Consider the following 21861-nt stretch of genomic DNA (forward strand, 5'->3'; position numbering starts at 1 on the left):
ACCGATACCGATATCAACCGATACCGATATATATACAGTCATGGAATTAACACATTATTATTAGGGATGTCTGATAATGGCTTTTTGCCGATATCCGATATTCCAATATTGTCCAACTCTTTAATTACCGATACCGATATCAACCGATACCGATATGTATACAGTCGTGGAATTAACACATTATTATTAGGGATGTCCGATAATGGCTTTTTGCCGATATCCAATATTCCAATATTGTCCAACTCTTTAATTACCGATACCGATATCAACCGATACCGATATATATACAGTCGTGGAATTAACACATTATTATTAGGGATGTCCGATAATGGCTTTTTGCCGATATCCGATATTCCGATATTGTCCAACTCTTAATTACTGATACCGATATCAACCGATACCGATATATATACAGTCGTGAAATTAACACATTATTATTAGGGATGTCCGATAATGGCTTTTTGCCGATATCCGATATTCCGATATTGTCCAACTCTTTAATTCCTGATACCGATATCAACCGATACCGATATATATACAGTCGTGGAATTGACACATTATTATTAGGGATGTCCGATAATGGCTTTTTGCCGATATTCCGATATTGTCCAACTCTTTAATTACCAAAACCAATATCAACCGATACCGATATATATATATAGTCGTGGAATTAACACATTATTATTAGGGATGTCCGATAATGGCTTTGTGCCGATATCCGATATTCCGATATTGTCCAACTCTTTAATTCCTGATACCGATATCAACCGATACCGATATATATACAGTCGTGGAATTGACACATTATTATTAGGGATGTCCGATAATGGCTTTTTGCCGATATTCCGATATTGTCCAACTCTTTAATTACCAAAACCAATATCAACCGATACCGATATATATATATAGTCGTGGAATTAACACATTATTATTAGGGATGTCCGATAATGGCTTTGTGCCGATATCCGATATTCCGATATTGTCCAACTCTTAATTACTGACACCGTTATCAACCGATACCGATATCAACCGATATAGATATATATACAGTCGTGGAATTAACACATTATTATTAGGGATGTCCGATAATGGCTTTTTGCCGATATTCCGATATTGTCCAACTCTTTAATTACCGATACCGATATCAACCGATACCGATATATATACAGTTGTGGAATTAACACATTATTATTAGGGATGTCCGATAATGGCTTTTTGCCGATATCCGATATTCCGATATTGTCCAACTCTTAATTACTGATACCGATATTAACTGATACCGATATCAACCGATACCGATATATATACAGTCGTGGAATTAACACATTATTATTAGGGATGTCCGATAATGGCTTTTTGCCGATATCCGATATTCTGATATTGTCCAACTCTTTAATTACCGATACCGATATCAACCGATACCGATATCAACCGATACGATATATATACAGTCGTGGAATTAACACATTATTATTAGGGATGTCCGATAATGGCTTTTTGCCGATATCCAATATTCCAATATTGTCCAACTCTTTAATTACTGATACCGATATCAACCGATACCGATATATATACAGTCGTGGAATTAACACATTATTATTAGGGATGTCCGATAATGGCTTTTTGCCGATATCCGATATTCCGATATTGTCCAACTCTTAATTACTGATACCGATATCAACCGATACCGATATCAACCGATACCGATATATATACAGTCGTGGAATTAACACATTATTATTAGGGATGTCCGATAATGGCTTTTTGCCGATATTCCAATATTGTCCAACTCTTTAATTACCGATACCGATATCAACCGATACGATATATATACAGTCGTGGAATTAACACATTATTATTAGGGATGTCTGATAATGGCTTTTTGCCGATATCTGATATTCCGATATTGTCCAACTCTTTAATTACCGATACCGATATCAACCGATACCGATATATATACAGTCGTGGAATTAACACATTATTATTAGGGATGTCCGATAATGGCTTTTTGCCGATATCCAATATTCCGATATTGTCCAACTCTTTAATTACTGATACCGATATCAACCGATACCGATATATATACAGTCGTGGAATTAACACATTATTATTAGGGATGTCCGATAATGGCTTTTTGCCGATATCCGATATTCCGATATTGTCCAACTCTTAATTACTGATACCGATATCAACCGATACCGATATCAACCGATACCGATATATATACAGTCGTGGAATTAACACATTATTATTAGGGATGTCCGATAATGGCTTTTTGCCGATATCTGATATTCCGATATTGTCCAACTCTTTAATTACCGATACCGATATCAACCGATACCGATATATATACAGTCGTGGAATTAACACATTATTATTAGGGATGTCCGATAATGGCTTTTTGCCGATATCCGATATTCCAATATTGTCCAACTCTTAATTACTGATACCGATATCAACCGATACCGATATCAACCGATACCGATATATATACAGTCGTTGGAATTAACACATTATTATTAGGGATGTCCGATAATGACTTTTTGCCGATATCCGATATTCCGATATTGTCCAACTGTTTAATTACCGATACCGATATAAACCGATACCGATATATACAGTCGTGGAATTAACACATTATTATTAGGAATGTCCGATAATGGCTTTTTGCCGATATCCGATATTCCAATATTGTCCAACTCTTTAATTACCGATACCGATATCAACCGATACGATATATATACAGTCGTGGAATTAACACATTATTATTAGGGATGTCTGATAATGGCTTTTTGCCGATATCTGATATTCCGATATTGTCCAACTCTTAATTACTGATACCGATATCAACGGATACCGATATCAACCGATACCGATATATATACAGTCGTGGAATTAACACATTATTATTAGGGATGTCCGATAATGGCTTTTTGCCGATATCCGATATTCCGATATTGTCCAACTCTTTAATTACCGATACCGATATCAACCGATACTGATATATACAGTCGTGGAATTAACACATTATTATGCCTAATTTGGACAACCAGGTATGGTGAAGATAAGGTCCTTTTTTTTTTTTAATTAATAAAATAAAATAAGATAAATAAATTAAAAACATTTTCTTGAATAAAAAAGAAAGTAAAACAATACAAAAACAGTTACATAGAAAATAGTAATGAATGAAAATGAGTCAAATGAAGTGTTAAAGGTTAGTACTATTATCACTGTTGTATTTTTAGATGGATGTTATTTCAAAATAAAAAAAACTTTTATAATTTTAGCAGCCACGTCAGGCATACTTGCACAAATTATTGGTATCGCTGATACCAGCCTGAATTTTATTTGGTATCGGATCAGGAAAAAAAATCAAGTGATATCGCACATCACTAAGAGTCAGAAGACTAAAAACCTAAGACTAAAGTCCCAGTCATGTCTGGTTAATTTTTATGTTATGTTGATTTAATAAAAAAAAAAAAAAAAAAACGATACCGATAATAAAAAAAAAGTAGTATGTAAAAAACCCACACTTAATTAAATATGCAAACACAGTGTTGTAATTACCTTTCAAACTGTGTAATGCAATCAAACTCGTTTTCGTTGAGGGCCGCTTCGCAGTTATGGCTGCTCTTGTTACAGTGAGTGTATATACAGTACAGTAGGGAAGAGATTTTTGGGCCCCATTCCTGGGTGGATCTTGCTTGAATGGAAGAGGGGGGGTTGATTATTTTTGCGATGCAGTCTGCTGAAAATGATGGAAAGCGCCACTCTACATAGCAACTGACGCTGTGGGCAAAGTTGCAATTGCCACAAAAACACATTGTATGATACCAAACACTGTCGCCTGGCGGCTGAGGGAGTTAGTGCACCCCACAATTTGTCACGTTTCATGTGCCAGGTAAACCATGACGAATGGGGCCTAAGAATCTCCTTGCTGTGATATTTAGATATACGCTGGCTGCGTGGTGACATCAACACGCACTAGTGGACAATTAGAACAGTTACGCCTGGTGCATGAGACAGGTGCATGAGACAGGTGCATGAGACAGGTGCATGAGACAGGTGCATGAGACAGGTGCATGCAAGCCATGTTGATGATTAAAGCATCCAAATCCATCGAACCGTCTCAATATTGAACCAGCAACAAAGTACACCTACAAACATTACAGTGGCGACGAGTAGGGATGTCCGATAATGGCTTTTTGCCGATATTCCGATATTGTCCAACACTTTAATTACCGATACCGATATCAACCGATACCGATATGTATACAGTCGTGGAATTAACACATTATTATTAGGGATGTCCAATAATGGCTTTTTGCCAATATCCGATATTCCGATATTGTCCAACTCTTTAATTACCGATACCGATATCAACCGATACCGATATCAACCGATACCGATATATATACAGTTGTGGAATTAACACATTATTATTAGGGATGTCCGCTAATGGCTTTTTGCCGATATTCCGATATTGTCCAACACTTTAATTACCGATACCGATATCAACAGATACCGATATGTATACAGTCGTGGAATTAACACATTATTATTAGGGATGTCCGATAATGGCTTTTTGCCAATATCCGATATTCCGATATTGTCCAACTCTTTAATTACCGATACCGATATCAACCGATACCGATATCAACCGATACCGATATATATACAGTCGTGGAATTAACACATTATTATTAGGGATGTCCGATAATGGCTTTTTGCCGATATTCCGATATTGTCCAACTCTTTAATCACCGATACCGATGTCAACCGATACCAATATATATACAGTCATGGAATTAACACATTATTATTAGGGATGTCCGATAATGGCTTTTTGCCGATATCCGATATTGTCCAACTCTTTAATTACCGATATCAACCGATACCGATATCAACCGATACCGATATATATACAGTCGTGGAATTAACACATTATTATTAGGGATGTCCGATAATGGCTTTTTGCCGATATCCGATATTGTCCAACTCTTTAATTACCGATATCAACCGATACCGATATATATACAGTCATGGAATTAACACATTATTATTAGGGATGTCCGATAATGGCCTTTTGCCGATATCCGATATTCCAATATTGTCCAACTCTTTAATTACCGATACCGATATCAACCGATACCGATATATATACAGTCGTGGAATTAACACATTATTATTAGGAATGTCCGATAATGGCTTTTTGCCGATATCCGATATTCCGATATTGTCCAACTCTTAATTACTGATACCGATATCAACCGATACCGATATATATATATACAGTCGTGGAATTAACACATTATTATTATTAGGGATGTCCGATAATGGCTTTTTGCCGATATCCGATATTCCGATATTGTCCAACTCTTTAATTACCGATACCGATATCAACCGATACCGATATCAACCGATACCGATATATATACAGTCGTGGAATTAACACATTATTATTAGGGATGTCCGATAATGGCTTTTTGCCGATATTCCGATATTGTCCAACTCTTTAATCACCGATACCGATGTCAACCGATACCAATATATATACAGTCATGGAATTAACACATTATTATTAGGGATGTCCGATAATGGCTTTTTGCCGATATTGTCCAACTCTTTAATTACCGATATCAACCGATACCGATATCAACCGATACCGATATATATACAGTCGTGGAATTAACACATTATTATTAGGGATGTCCGATAATGGCTTTTTGCCGATATCCGATATTGTCCAACTCTTTAATTACCGATATCAACCGATACCGATATATATACAGTCATGGAATTAACACATTATTATTAGGGATGTCCGATAATGGCCTTTTGCCGATATCCGATATTCCAATATTGTCCAACTCTTTAATTACCGATACCGATATCAACCGATACCGATATATATACAGTCGTGGAATTAACACATTATTATTAGGAATGTCCGATAATGGCTTTTTGCCGATATCCGATATTCCGATATTGTCCAACTCTTAATTACTGATACCGATATCAACCGATACCGATACATATATATACAGTCGTGGAATTAACACATTATTATTATTAGGGATGTCCGATAATGGCTTTTTGCCGATATCCGATATTCCGATATTGTCCAACTCTTAATTACTGATACCGATATCAACCGATACCGATATATATACAGTCGTGGAATTAACACATTATTAGGGATGTCCGATAATGGCTTTTTGCCGATATCCGATATTCCGATATTGTCCAACTCTTTAATTACCGATACCGATATCAACCGATACCGATATCAACCGATACCGATATATATACAGTCATGGAATTAACACATTATTATTAGGGATGCCCGATAATGGCTTTTTGCCGATATTCCGATATTGTCCAACTCTTTAATTACTGATACCGATATCAACCGATACCGATATATATACAGTCGTGGAATTAACACATTATTATTAGGGATGTCCGATAATGGCTTTTTGCCGATATCCGATATTCCAATATTGTCCAACTCTTTAATTACCGATACCGATATCAACCGATACCGATATATATACAGTCCTAGAATTAACACATTATTATTAGGGATGTCCGATAATGGGTTTTTGCTGATATCCAATATTCCGATATTGTCCAACTCTTAATTACTGATACCGATATCAACTGATACCGATATATATACAGTCGTGGAATTAACACATTATTATTAGGGATGTCCGATAATGGCTTTTTGCCGATATCCGATATTGTCCAACTCTTAATTACTGATACCGATATCAACCGATACCGATATATATACAGTCGTGGAATTAACACATTATTAGGGATGTCCGATAATGGCTTTTTGCTGATATCCGATATTCTGATATTGTCCAACTCTTTAATTACCGATACCGATATCAACCGATACCGATATCAACCGATACCGATATATATACAGTCGTGGAATTAACACATTATTATTAGGGATGCCCGATAATGGCTTTTTGCCGATATTCCGATATTGTCCAACTCTTTAATTACCGATACCGATATCAACCGATACCGATATAAACAGTCGTGGAATTAACACATTATTATGCCTAATTTGGACAACCAGGTCCGCCCTCAACACCATCGACAGAGGTGGTGACCTTTGCTCCTGCAGGCGCGCTGCGCTGATCACACTCTCCCTCCACACAATTATGTCTATCTATCTATCTATCTATCTATATATAAATTCAAAAATCAATTGAAAAAAGAAAATATTTTAACATTTATTTTTGAAAATTATGAAATATAAATCCATCCATCCATCCATCTTCTTCCGCTTATCCGACGTCGGGTCGCGGGGGCAGCAGCCTAAGCAGGGAAGCCCAGACTTCCCTCTCCCCAGCCACTTCGTCCAGCTCCTCCCGGGGGACCCCGAGGCGTTCCCAGGCCAGCCGGGAGACATAGTCTTCCCAACGTGTCCTGGGTCTTCCCCGCGGCCTCCTACCGGTCGGACATGCCCAAAACACCTTCCTAGGGAGGCGATCGGGTGGCATCCTGACCAGATGCCCGAACCACCTCATCTGGCTCCTCTCGATGTGGAGGAGCAGCGACTTTACTTTGAGCTCCCCCCGGATGACAGAGCTTCTCACCCTATCTCTAAGGGAGAGCCCTGTCACCCGGCGGAGGAAACTCATTTGGGCCGCTTGTACCCGTGATCTTGTCCTTTCGGTCATGACCCAAAGCTCATGACCATAGGTGAGGATGGGAACGTAGATCGACCGGTAAATTGAGAGCTTTGCCTTCCGGCTCAGCTCCTTCTTCACCACAACGGATCGATACAGCGTCCGCATTACTGAAGACGCCGCACCGATCCGCCTGTCGATCTCACGATCCACTCTTCCCTCACTCGTGAACAAGACTCCGAAGTACTTGAACTCCTCCACTTGGGGCAAGATCTCCTCCCCAACCCGGAGATGGCACTCCACCCTTTTCCGGGAGAGAACCATGGACTCGGACTTGGAGGTGATATACATATATATATATATATATATATATATATATATATATATATATATATATATATATATATATATACACACACATATATATCTATTTATATATGTGTGTGTATATTAGAGATGCGCGGATAGGCAAATATTTCATCCGCAACCGCATCAGAAAGTCGTCAACCATCCGCCATCCACCCGTTTCTAACATTTAATCAAAACCGCATCCGCCCGCACCCGCCCGTTGTTATATATCTAATATAGACGATGCAAGGCATTAGTGAGGTTATAAAGCTTTTGCCTGTTAAAGAAAGGAGACTGATCCAATGCAGCACAGACATTCAATGCGTGCCACGCTGTCACGACCCAGACACACACCAGTGCGCAATCATATGGGAGCCGCGCTGAGCGCACCTCCAAGCGCGTGGAGGTGCGATGTCCCTCGCACCCGCGGCGGCTCCACCCGGGCTCGCGCCCGAGGCTTCAGCGCGCACCGCGGCGGCCATCCTACTCGTCGCGGCCTAGCCCTCGCGGCTCTCGCTGCCGGCGACGGCCGGGTATGGGCCCGACGCTCCAGCGCCATCCATTTTCAGGGCTAGTTGATTCGGCAGGTGGGTTGTTACACACTCCTTAGCGGGTTCCGACTTCCATGGCCACCGTCCTGCTGTCTATATCAACCAGGGTGAGCCCCACCCCTTTCGTGAGCGCACTGCGCGCGGAGTGACCCCTGTTACGCGCCCCCGGCCACGGGGGTGGCGGGCAGGTAAGCTGCGCGGGCGGAGCGCGCGGAGTGACCCCTGTTACGAGCCCCCGGCCACGGGGGTGGCGGGCAGGTAAGCTGCGCGGGCGGAGCGCGCGGAGTGACCCCTGTTACGAGCCCCCGGCCACGGGGGTGGCGGGCAGGTAAGCTGCTTACCTGCTGCGCGTGACGCCGGCCGCGGCGAAGGCGGACGAGGCGGGGTGTCGGTGCGGTGGGCGCGGTGGTGACCCTGGACGTGCGTCGGGCCCTTCTCGCGGATCGCCTCAGCTACGGCTCCCGGTGGGGCCCTCTCGGGGGAAGGGGCCTCGGTCCCGGACCCCGGCGAGGTGTCCCTTCTCCGCTCCGTAAAAGTGTCCATCTCTTTTTTTTTTCTTCTTCTGTTGTGGCATATGCTGCAGGTGCCTACTCGTTTTTCGTATGTGGGTAACAACATTTAACTATGTATATATATTTCCCAATTGGTTTAACTGCCACCCGCCTGAATCTATTTAAAATCTAATTTTTTTTTATTTCAACCGCCCGACCCGACCCGACCCGACCCGACCCGACCCGACCCGACCCGACCCGACCCGGGCGGTTGTGTCCGCAAACCGCGCATCTCTAGTATATATGTATGTATATATATATATATATACATATACAAATATGATATATGTATGACTATATACATATATCGACATACATACATATGGTTTTGTTTTTGTTTTTCAAAGACAAAGCTTTGTGCCGTTATTATCGGCGGATTTCAACATTTTGCCTTTTTCTCATTTTGTTTCCTGCTGTTTTCTAAATTTTTTGCTGGTGTTTTTTTGTTTTGTTTTGTTTTTTTTGTAATGTGCCTAGGGCCAGTAACATACAAGTCACCTGCTGTAGAAGCTAACAGTTTATGGCCACTATAGTCAGGCCCGGCCCTAACCAATCTGGCGCCCTAGGCAAGATTTTAGGTGGCGCCCCCCCCACATCGGCAGTGAAGTGTATATACTCACAAGAAACCGAATAGCTTTGTCTTTGACCTTTTTTTACTTAAAGAAAGCAAATTAACAATCAGAGTAGTTAACAAGATAAAAAAAAATATGAATAAATAAATGAATGCAAAAAATAAAAAATGAATATATGAAATACAATATTTTTTACATACATATTGCTTAATTAACATTAATGATGTGCACTTTAACAACTAGGCTTACAACTATACCTAATATATAAAGAGGTGGAAAAGTGACTATTACCTGCAGGGCAAACATTAGCTAACCAGAAGGCAATAACACCTGCTTAAAAGATCTAATACAAATGTCCCTGAGGAATGTAAGGTGGGAGTACTGTAATTACCTAACGTTACATTATTATTTTCCATAACAATTTAGCCCCCTCCACAATATTAACCCGACGTTAAAACAGAACTAGCTATTTATTGATTAGCAATTGCCGAATCATCTAACATTAGCTTAATGCTAAAAAGCCAGCTACTATCACATTCTGTAACAGACAAATAATTTCATGTAGGCTAACGTTACCTACCTGCTACCTCTGTCTTTTTCTCGTTTCTCCTCCTCTTCTTTTCTCTTTTTTCTTCCCTGGGCACCTGACAGTTTTGGCCGTTTTGACATCTTGTGTTGATTTTTTGATGTGGTGACGTCCAAAAAGAGTCATGATACGGGAAGGGAGGGGGCGCACCGTGCGGGGGGCGGGGGCGTAATGTTGTAACAAATAATATTTCTATTATATAGGCTTTACTTTGCATTTTAATTAACGTGGGATTATTTTTTGTATTTAGAAATAATAGTACCAACTTTTTTTTTTTTTTTCTCCAACTTTTGTGGCACTGGCGTGGCGCCCCCTGATGGACGGCGCCCTTAGCATTTGCCTATACGGCCTATGCCACGGGCCGGCCCTGACTATAGTCTTAGTACCGTACTATATATGTTCATCCTATGGGATGCCAGTCACATGGTTGTCTTAGGTCAGTGCTGGAAGTAGTAAAATCAGCTGCCCACCCGGCGGGTTTATCCTGTTTGTTAAAGAGGGGAAAGTCCATTAGCTGCCGCCTTGTTTTATCCATAATTCCTGCTTTTGCACAAGTCAATGTTTAGTTTTGTGTGCACAATACATCAACACAAAAATCCGTACTTTGGAGCAATGTTCACAGACTCTAGTATTTGGCTTGTTAGCTTCCCCGTCGCTTGTTGAGGGAAGACTTGTTTATTGATAATGAACAATACCAATACTTTACCTTTATTATCAACAATACAGTTGTTCAAATGCAACAATACATATACGTAATGATAACTTGAGATACGAAAGAATGCAGAAAAATGGAGGGGAAGAAAGAGAAGCAACCTACATTAACCTTGTAGATTGTTATAGTAACAATAGGTTAAGCTTTGTCAGTGTGCCATGTGTTGTACCCAGTTTACCCTAGGGCAGGGGTCGGCAACCCGCATGCGGCTCTTTAGCGCCGCCCTAGTGGCTCTCTGGAGCTTTTTCAAAAATGTATGAAAAATGGAACAAGATGAGGGGAAAAATATATATTTTTTGTTTTAATATGGTTTCTGTAGGAGGACAAACATGACACAAGCCTCCCTAATTGTTATAAAGCACACTGTTTATATTAAACATACTTCACTGATTGGAGTATTTGGCGAGCGCCGTTTTGTCCTACTAATTTTGGCGGTACTTGAACTCACCGCAGTTTGTTTACATGTACAACTTTCTCCGGCTTTCTAGGACGTGTTTTATGCCACTTCTTTTTCCGTCTCATTTTGTCCACCAAACTTTTAACGTTGGGCGTGAACGCACAAAGGTGAGTTTTGTTGATGTTATCGACTTGTGTGGAGTGCTAATCAGACATATTTGGTCACTGCATGACTGCAAGCTAATCGATGCTAACATGCTATTTAGGCTAGCTATATGTACATATTGCATCATTATGCCTCATTTGTAGCTATATTTGAGCTCATTTAGTTTCCTTTAAGTCATATTAATTCAATTTATATCTCATGACACACTATCTGTATGTAATATGGCTTTTAATTTGTTTGCGGCTCCAGACAGATTTGTTTTTGTATTTTTGGTCCAATATGGCTCTTTCAACATTTGGGGTTGCCGACCCCTGCCCTAGGGCAACAACGTTAATATATGTTTGATGAAACGTGATTATGTGCATGAGTATATATATGCATATGCAAACTTTGATGCTAGAAGCTAGAAAATATCTGATGCGTCATTCTCCGGGTGGGATTGTCACGTACTGATGTCGTATTGATAAAACAAGTATTTCAATATTTTCCCGATCGACTGGTAGGGTCCCAAAGATCGACCGGTCGATCGTGATCGACAGGTCGGTTGACCCCTGAACCATTAGTGTACTCCTACTTGCTCATCGATATTTGTTTATAACATCTTCCTCTCTTTTCTTCAGAGGTGGGTAGAGTAGCCAGAAATTGTACTCAAGTAAGAGTACTGTTACTTTAGAGATGTATTACTCAAGTAAAAGTAAGGAGTAGTCACCCAAATATTTACTTGAGTAAAAGTAAAAAGTATATTGTGGAAAAACTACTCAAGTACTGAGTAACTGATGAGTAACATACACACACATATCATATATATATATATATATATATATATATATATATATATATATATATATATATACACACACACACACACACACACACACACTAAGGCTGCAGCTAACGATTATTTTTCTATCGATTAATCTATAGATTATTTTTTCGATTAATCGGTTAATCTATAGATTATTTTTTCGATTAATCTATAGATTATTTTTCCTTTTACCGATTATTTTTTTTAATTTAAAATGAAGATGAAAAAATAAATGTAGGCCATTTTTTTCAAAAGGCATGGCTTTTATTTACAAAAAAAAAAGTATGGCCACTCAGTCAACATTGACAACAACATGACAAAATATTCTGTAACAATGTAAACATTTAACAAAATTAAAAGTAGCTTATTTGCTTTTAATGTGCAAATATAAAAGTAAACATCCAGTGCAAATCCTAATATTCTGCAATAGTATAAGCATTTCAAAAGTAAAAGTATTGCTTATTTTGCTTTAAAATGTGCAAAAATAAAGATGAACATCCAATTCAAAAAAGTGCAAAACGGAAATATTCTGTAACAACAGTGTAAACATTTCAACAAAAGTAAAAGTATTGCTTATTTGCTAAAATGTGCAAAAATAAAGATAAACATCCAATACAAAAAAGTGCAAAACGAAATATTCTGTAACAACAGTGTAAACATTTCAACAAAAGTAAAACTTTTGCTTATTTTGCTTAATAACACAACAATGATAGTATGATTAAAGTGAAAGTTAATTGTTCGTTTGTACATAGTATACGTAATTGTTAATGTTGTAAAAGGTATTTGCACAACTAATTAACGTTAGCGTTAAAGAGGAGCACGTCTTTGTAAACACTGAACAGGCACGCCAAACGCTCCTCTCAGAGCGAAACGGTGCTTTAGTTTATGAATTTACAACGCAGATACAAATGACACGTTCATGTTTTTGTGTAATGATGACAACGTATACTCACGCGGACGATTGACTAGTTGATGGTGATGGCAAGAACGCTGCCGTTGTGCTGCTATGATAGGCCATTTCCGCTCGACACAGTGTGCATACAACAACATTATTAGCAGAGGTGGGTAGAGTAGCCAGAAATTGTACTCAAGTAAGAGTACTGTTACTTTAGAGATTTATTACTCAAGTAAAAGTAAGGAGTAGTCACCCAAATATTTACTTGAGTAAAAGTAAAAAGTATATTGTGGAAAAACTACTCAAGTACTGAGTAACTGATGAGTAACATACACACACATATCATATCATATCATATATATATATATATATATATATATATATATATATATATATACACACACACACACATATATATATACACACATTGATATATATACAGTAAATAATTTATATTTATTTATTTTGCCGTTTTTGTTTACATGTTAAAGGTGTTTTAATGAATATACATGCATGTTTAACATATATAGATTCCTTTCTTTCATGAAGACAAAAATATAAGTTGGTGTATTACCTGATTCTGATGACTTGCATTGATTGTAATCAGACAGTAGTGATGATAACGTCCACGTTTTCAAATGGAGGAGAAAAAAAGTTCCTCCTTTCTGTCTAATACCACATGAAAGTGGTTGGTTTTTGGCATCTTATTTGTCCAGCTTCCATATTCGTTTTTATACACTTTACAAGAAATACATTGGCGGCAAACTCCGTAGCTTGCTAGCTTGTTTGCGCTGGCTTTCGGAGACTCTTATTTTGAAAGCGCAGGCGCTATGGAGCGGCACTTTTATTGTGAAGACAGGAACTGTGCAGTCAGTCTTTAGGCTTTTGACGGGATGTACGGTTGAAATAAAAAAGGGTCTTTTTTCCTTCACACTTTTGATTGATTGATTGGAACTTTTATTAGTAGATTGCACAGTACAGTACATATTCCGTACAATTAACCACTAAATGGTAACACCCGAATACGTTTTTCAACTTGTTTAAGTCAGGTCATGTGACCGCCTGGCTCTGTTTGATTGGTCCAACGTCACCAGTGACTGCATCTGATTGGTGGAACGGAGTAAAGTAAACACATTGGTTGTGCAAGATGAAGAAATGTTGCTGATATGGTAAGTGAGTTTCTTCCGAACAAGTGCATTTCAATACAAGCTTCTTTTAAATGTAAAAAGAGACTGAGCTAAAGTGTGTGTGTGTGTCACCAAATTTGTTCCCCACCTGCGCCCCCACCCTCCAAAACTGCTCCATCCTGCTTCCGCGTCATCATCATTCATTAGACTAATTACCGGTAGTCAAATGTACGTCAATGCCAACAGGTGTGGACCTGATGATGGCCAGTATTTGTCTTTGTGTGAATAGATGCTGTGAATTGAGCAATGTGATCGATGAAGTGTACAGTAATCCTTGTGTTTATGTACTAACTCCTTATATTTATGTAGTAATTCCTCATGTTCATGTAAGAATGTCTTATGTTTATGTATTGACTCCTATGTGTTTATGTATTAATGCCTTAAGTTAGTGCAGGGGTCGGCAACCCGCGGCTCCGGAGCCGCATGCGGCTCTTTGACCACTCTGATGCGGCTCAGCTGCATACTTGCCAACCCTCCCGATTTTCCCGGGAGACTTACGGATTTCGGTGCCTCTCCCAGGGCAAATATTCTCCGATTTTCCCCCTAACAATAAAAATATGGGCGTGCCATAATGAAACAGCATTTAACGCCCTCTACAACCTGTACAAACAGCGTGCCGGCCCAACCACACGTTGTATGAGGCTTCTGCTTGCACACGTAAGTGACAGCAAGGCATACTTGGTCAACAGCCACACAGGTTACACTGACGGTGGCCATATAAAACAACTTTGAACACTCTTACTAATATGCGCCACACTGTGAACCCACACCAAACAAGAATGACACACACATTTTGGGAGAACATCTGCACTGTAACACAACATAAACACAACAGAACAAATACCCAGAATCCCACGCAGCCCTAACTCTTCCGGGCTACATTATACACCCCCGCTACCAGAGGTGGGTAGTAACGCGCTACATTTACTCCGTTACATCTACTTGAGTAACTTTTGGGATAAATTGTACTTCTAAGAGTAGTTTTAATGCAACATACTTTTACTTTTACTTAAGTATATTTATAGAGAAGGAACGCTACTTTTACTCCGCTACTTTTATCTACATTCAGCTCGCTACTCGCTACTAATTTTTATCGATCTGTTAATGCACGCTTTGTTTGTTTTGGTCTGTCAGACAGACCTTCATAGTGCCTGCGTTTCAACAAATACAGTCACTGGTGACGTTCACTCCGTTCCACCAATCAGATGCAGTCACTGGTGACGTTGGACCAATCAAACAGAGCCAGGTGGTCACATGACCTGACTTAAACAAGTTGAAAAACTTATTGGGGTGTTACCATTTAGTGGTCAATTGTACGGAATATGTACTGTACTGTGCAATCTACTAATAAAAGTTCCAATCAATCAATCAAAAGTGTGAGGGAAAAAAGATACTTGTTTTATTTCAACCTTACCGTCAAAAGCCTAAAGACTGACTGCACAGTTCCTGTCTTCACAATAAAAGTGCCGCGCCATCGCGCCTGCGCTTTCAAAACAAGAGTCTCCGAAAGCCAGCGCAAACAAGCTAGCAAGCTACGGAGTTTGACGCCAATATATTTCTTGTAAAGTGTATAAAAACGAATATGGAAGCTGGACAAATAAGATGCCAAAAACCCACCACTTTCATGTGGTATTGGACAGAAAGGAGGAACTTTTCTTCTCCTCCATTTGAAAACGTGGACGTTATCATCACTACTGTCTGATTACAATCAACGCAAGTCATCAGAATCAGGTAATACACCAACTTATATTCTAGTCTTCATTAAAGAAAGGAATCTATATGTTAAACATGCATGTATATTCATTAAAACACCTTTAACATGTAAACAAAAACAGCAAAATAAATACTTATAAATTATATACTGTATATATCAATGTATATATATATATATATATATATATATATATATACATATATATATGATATGAGTGTGTATGTTACTCATCAGTTACTCAGTACTTGAGTAGTTTTTTCACAACATTACTTTTACTCAAATAAATATTTGGGTGACTACTCCTTACTTTTACTTGAGTAATAAATCTCTAAAGTAACAGTACTCTTACTTGAGTACAATTTCTGGCTACTCTACCCACCTCTGCCCGCTACCAGCAAACCCCGCCCACAACAACCCTGCTCCCCCACACATCAACCCCCCCCCCCGCCCTCCCTCCGTGCGTCGGTTGAGGTGGGCGGGGTTTGCTGAGAGCGGGGGTGTATAATGGAGCCCGGAAGAGTTAGGGCTGCATGGGATTCTGGGTATTTGTTCTGTTGTGTTAAGGTGCAGATGTTCTCCCAAAATGTGTTTGTCATTCTTGTTTGGTGTGGGTTCACAGTGTGGCGCATATTTGTAAGAGTGTTAAAGGCCTACTGAAAGCCACTACTACCGACCACGCAGTCTGATAGTTTATATATCAATGATGAAATCTTAACATTGCAACACATGCCAATATGTCCGGGTTAGTTTACTAAAGTGCAATTTTAAATTTCGCGCAACATATCCTGCTGAAAACGTCTCGGTATGATGACGTCAGCGTGTGACGTCACGGATTGTAGAGGACATTTTGGGACAGCGTGGTGGCCAGCTATTAAGTCGTGTGTTTCATCGCAAAATTCCACAGTATTCTGGACATCTGTGTTGGTGAATCTTTTGCAATTTGTTCAATGAACAATGGAGACAGCAAAGAAGAAAGCTGTAGGTGGGAAGCGGTGTATTGCGGCCGACTTCAGCAACACAAACACGGCCGGTGTTTCATTGTTTACATTCCCGAAAGATGATAGTCAATCTTTACCATTGGCTTGTGGAGAACTGGGACAACAGAGACTCTTACCAGGAGGACTTTGAGTTGGATACGCAGACGCGGTACCGTGAGTACGCCTCCAAACATTTGATCGCTTGCCCGTACGTGCGTGCCGCTACGTGCATGTCACGTACGTAACTTTGGGGAAATATATGTGCTGTATGAACTTTGGGGAGGTGAACGGTACTTTGGGCTGTGGGATTGAGTATGTTGTGCAGGGGTTTGAGTTGTATTGGACGGGAGGGGGGAGGTGTTTGTTATGCGGGATTAATTTGTGGCATATTAAATATAAGCCTGGTTGTGTTGTGGCTAATAGAGTATACAGGTAAAAGCCAGTAAATTAGAATATTTTGAAAAACTTGATTTATTTCAGTAATTGCATTCAAAAGGTGTAACTTGTACATTATATTTATTCATTGCACACAGACTGATGCATTCAAATGTTTATTTCATTTAATTTTGATGATTTGAAGTGGCAACAAATGAAAATCCAAAATTCCGTGTGTCACAAAATTAGAATATTACTTAAGGCTAATACAAAAAAGGGATTTTTAGAAATGTTGGCCAACTGAAAAGTATGAAAATGAAAAATATGAGCATGTACAATACTCAATACTTGGTTGGAGCTCCTTTTGCCTCAATTACTGCGTTAATGCGGCGTGGCATGGAGTCGATGAGTTTCTGGCACTGCTCAGGTGTTATGAGAGCCCAGGTTGCTCTGATAGTGGCCTTCAACTCTTCTGCGTTTTTGGGTCTGGCATTCTGCATCTTCCTTTTCACAATACCCCACAGATTTTCTATGGGGCTAAGGTCAGGGGAGTTGGCGGGCCAATTTAGAACAGAAATACCATGGTCCGTAAACCAGGCACGGGTAGATTTTGCGCTGTGTGCAGGCGCCAAGTCCTGTTGGAACTTGAAATCTCCATCTCCATAGAGCAGGTCAGCAGCAGGAAGCATGAAGTGCTCTAAAACTTGCTGGTAGACGGCTGCGTTGACCCTGGATCTCAGGAAACAGAGTGGACCGACACCAGCAGATGACATGGCACCCCAAACCATCACTGATGGAGGAAACTTTACACTAGACTTCAGGCAACGTGGATCCTGTGCCTCTCCTGTCTTCCTCCAGACTCTGGGACCTCGATTTCCAAAGGAAATGCAACATTTGCATGGTTGGGTGATGGTTTGGGGTGCCATGTCATCTGCTGGTGTCGGTCCACTCTGTTTCCTGAGATCCAGGGTCAACGCAGCCGTCTAGCCGTTTTAGCAACTGTTATGTAAAAGGAAAGGGGTAGGATTAAATAAGCTCTGCTTCTTCCTACTCCTTTTCGAACATGTTGAAAAGAGAAACTGGAGATTGTGATGTATCATGTTGTATGCTTGCATGTTCCAAATAAACTCAAACTCAAACTCAATGAACTCTCCCAAAATAACAGAAACCACATCAAGCTTCCACCCAAAACGAAGACACAATATGACAATACCGAAACAAATGCAGGGTGGATTCAGACTCCTGACAACAAAATCGGCAATCATCTGACTCTGTCATATTCCCTAGTTTTTAAGAAGTTATAAATAATTTTAATTTGAAAATAATAAAATCATTCTTACAACAAAATAGTTGGCACAAGAAACGGTTAAGGTTATTAACCTAAACCTGATGACTTCAACACCAGAAGAACTTGACTCTCATTATCATAATTGCACCTGCAAATAGGTAAAAAGGTGTGGCCTTGCGTCATGTTCAACATTCTTCAGACAACACCGCCCACAAGGAAACAACACCTTTTGCTAATTACTTCCAAGCAGCATTTGCAGTCGTCAGCTCGCCACGTCTGCTTCATCAGAACCCCTGCTGTGCTCCGTACCTGGTGACCTCCTCATGGCGGTGCTGGTCAGAAGATGGAAACGTCTTCTGCTGCTCAACGCGGTGGCGTTGGTGGCGGTGCTGACCGTGTGGACCATCCTCTGCACCCACGAGTTCCGAATCATCCTCAATCCGCAGCTGAAGGACGTCGTGTTAGTACGCAACAAAGGTAGAACCAGAACCAATCCTGACAGAGCTTTTTGATCATGTGACTAACTTTTGTCAGCTAACTCTCACTGTCGATTCAAATAGAAAGCATTAATAGGTGCAGACTTTATAACAAAGTTATCATTATTATATTATCATTACACCGCATTACCTTAATCAAAAAGTCCTTTTATTGTTCTCCATCATCGAAAATGTGTTAGCTTTCGGTGTGGCGTTGGTGGTCTGCAACTCAGGATGCAGAGACAGCAGGCAAAGTGCAAGTAAGACCCTTTGATTAGGAAAAACTAAGCAGAAATAGGTCGGCAAGGAAGTGCACAGGCAGAGGTGGGTAGAGTAGCCAGAAATTGTACTCAAGTAAGAGTACTGTTACTTTAGAGATTTATTACTCAAGTAAAAGTAAGGAGTAGTCACCCAAATATTTACTTGAGTAAAAGTAAAAAGTATGCTGTGAAAAAACTACTCAAGTACTGAGTAACTGATGAGTAACATACACACACATATCATATATATACATATATACACACACAAACATATATATATATATATATATATATAAATACATTGATATATACAGTATATAATTTATATTTATTTATTTTGCCGTTTTTGTTTACATGTTAAAGGTGTTTTAATGAATATACATGCATGTTTAACACATATAGATTCCTTTCTTTCATGAAGACAAGAATATAAGTTGGTGTATTACCTGATTCTGATGACTTGCGTTGATTGTAATCAGACAGTAGTGATGATAACGTCCATGTTTTCAAATGGAGGAGAAAAAAAGTTCCTCCTTTCTGTCTAATACCACATGAAAGTGGTTGGTTTTTGGCATCTAGTTTGTCCAGCTTCCATATTCGTTTTTATACACTTTACAAGAAATACATTGGCGGCAAACTCCGTAGCTTGCTAGCTTGTTTGCGCTGGCTTTCGGAGACTCTTGTTTTGAAAGCGCAGGCGCGATGGAGCGGCACTTTTATTGTGAAGACAGGAACTGTGCAGTCAGTCTTTAGGCTTTTGACGGGATGTACGGTTGAAATAAAAAAGGGTCTTTTTTCCTTCACACTTTTGATTGATTGATTGGAACTTTTATTAGTAGATTGCACAGTACAGTACATATTCCGTACAATTGACCACTAAATGGTAACACCCGAATAAGTTTTTCAACTTGTTTAAGTCAGGTCATGTGACCGCCTGGCTCTGTTTGATTGGTCCAACGTCACCAGTGACTGCATCTGATTGGTGGAACGGAGTGAACGTCACCAGTGACTGTATTTGTTGAAACGCAGGCACTATGAAGGTCTGTCTGACAGACCAAAGCAAACAAAGCGTGCATTAACAGATCGATCAAAATTAGTAGCGAGTAGCGAGCTGAATGTAGATAAAAGTAGCGGAGTAAAAGTAGCGTTTCTTCTCTATAAATATACTCAAGTAAAAGTAAAAGTATGTTGCATTAAAACTACTCTTAGAAGTACAATTTATCCCAAAAGTTACTCAAGTAGATGTAACGGAGTAAATGTAGCGCGTTACTACCCACCTCTGAGCATAAGGAATGATCTGCAGCCCGTCGAGTACAAAGCAAACAAAGCAAAATGGTCCAGCCCAGTCCAGATTACTTGGCATAAAAAAAGCAAGGACAGGCGAGGGCAGCCAGCGCTTGGACAAGAGAAGTGGTGGAGGCAACCCAGCGGGCACAAGACATTGATACAACGTTGATTATACATACTTGTCCTTTAAAACGGACTTTGAAACATCGTTGCAAAATAGTTGTGTTTGTACATTGAGACAATGTTGATGTCTAACGTTAGATCCCCGTTGTTGGTTGGCAAATGACCAAATTTCAATGGTCAAATCAACATCAATCAATCAATCAATGTTTATTTATATAGCCCTAAATCACAAGTGTCTCAAAGGGCTGCACAAGCCACAACGACATCCTCGGTACAAAGCCCACATAAGGGCAAGGAAAAACTCACCCCAGTGGGACGTCGATGTGAATGACTATGAGAAACCTTGGAGAGGACCGCATATGTGGGTAACCCCCCCCCTCTAGGGGAGACCGACAGCAATGGATGTCGAGTGGGTCTGACATAATATTGTGAGAGTCCAGTCCATAGTGGATCCAACATAATAGTAAGAGTCCAGTCCATAGTGGATCTAACATAATAGTAAGAGTCCAGTCCATAGTGGGGCCAGCAGGACACCATCCCGAGCGGAGACGGGTCAGCAGCGCAGAGATGTTTCCAGCCGATGCACAGGCGAGCGGTCCACCCCGGGTCCCGACTCTGGACAGCCAGCACTTCATCCATGGCCACCGGACCTGTGCCCCCCCCCCCCCTCCACAGGGAATAGGGGAGCAGAGGAGAAAATAAAATAAACGGCAGATCAACTGGTCTAACAGGGGGGCTATTTAAAGGCTAGAGTATACAAATGAGTTTTAAGATGGGACTTAAATGCTTCTACTGAGGTAGCATCTCTAATTGTTACCGGGAGGGCATTCCAAATACTGGAGCCCCAATAGAAAACGCTCTATAGCCCGCAGACTTTTTTTGGGCTCTGGGAATCACTAATAAGCCGGAGTTCTTTGAAGGCAGATTTCTTGCCGGG

The 21861-nt window shown here is 40.1% G+C and overlaps 1 protein-coding gene across 3 annotated transcripts in view; it reads left to right on the forward strand.

The window, feature by feature from the left end:
* Positions 1–14302: 14302 nt before the first annotated feature.
* The window catches only part of LOC133614342 (polypeptide N-acetylgalactosaminyltransferase 17-like), a 100010-nt gene continuing 92451 nt past the window's right edge, over positions 14303–21861 (forward strand). For 2 of the 3 annotated variants that reach the window (XM_061972212.1, XM_061972213.1), the window contains exon 1: positions 19050–19255. In XM_061972212.1, coding sequence (XP_061828196.1) covers positions 19102–19255 — 154 coding nt within the window. In that variant the 5' untranslated portion in view covers positions 19050–19101. Of the gene's footprint in view, positions 14407–19049; positions 19256–21861 lie in introns of those variants that run through there. The other variant, XM_061972214.2, reaches the window with a different exon arrangement.

The sequence above is a fragment of the Nerophis lumbriciformis genome, linkage group LG17 (genome assembly GCF_033978685.3).
Source record: "Nerophis lumbriciformis linkage group LG17, RoL_Nlum_v2.1, whole genome shotgun sequence".
In the NCBI taxonomy this organism is placed as follows: domain Eukaryota; kingdom Metazoa; phylum Chordata; class Actinopteri; order Syngnathiformes; family Syngnathidae; genus Nerophis; species Nerophis lumbriciformis.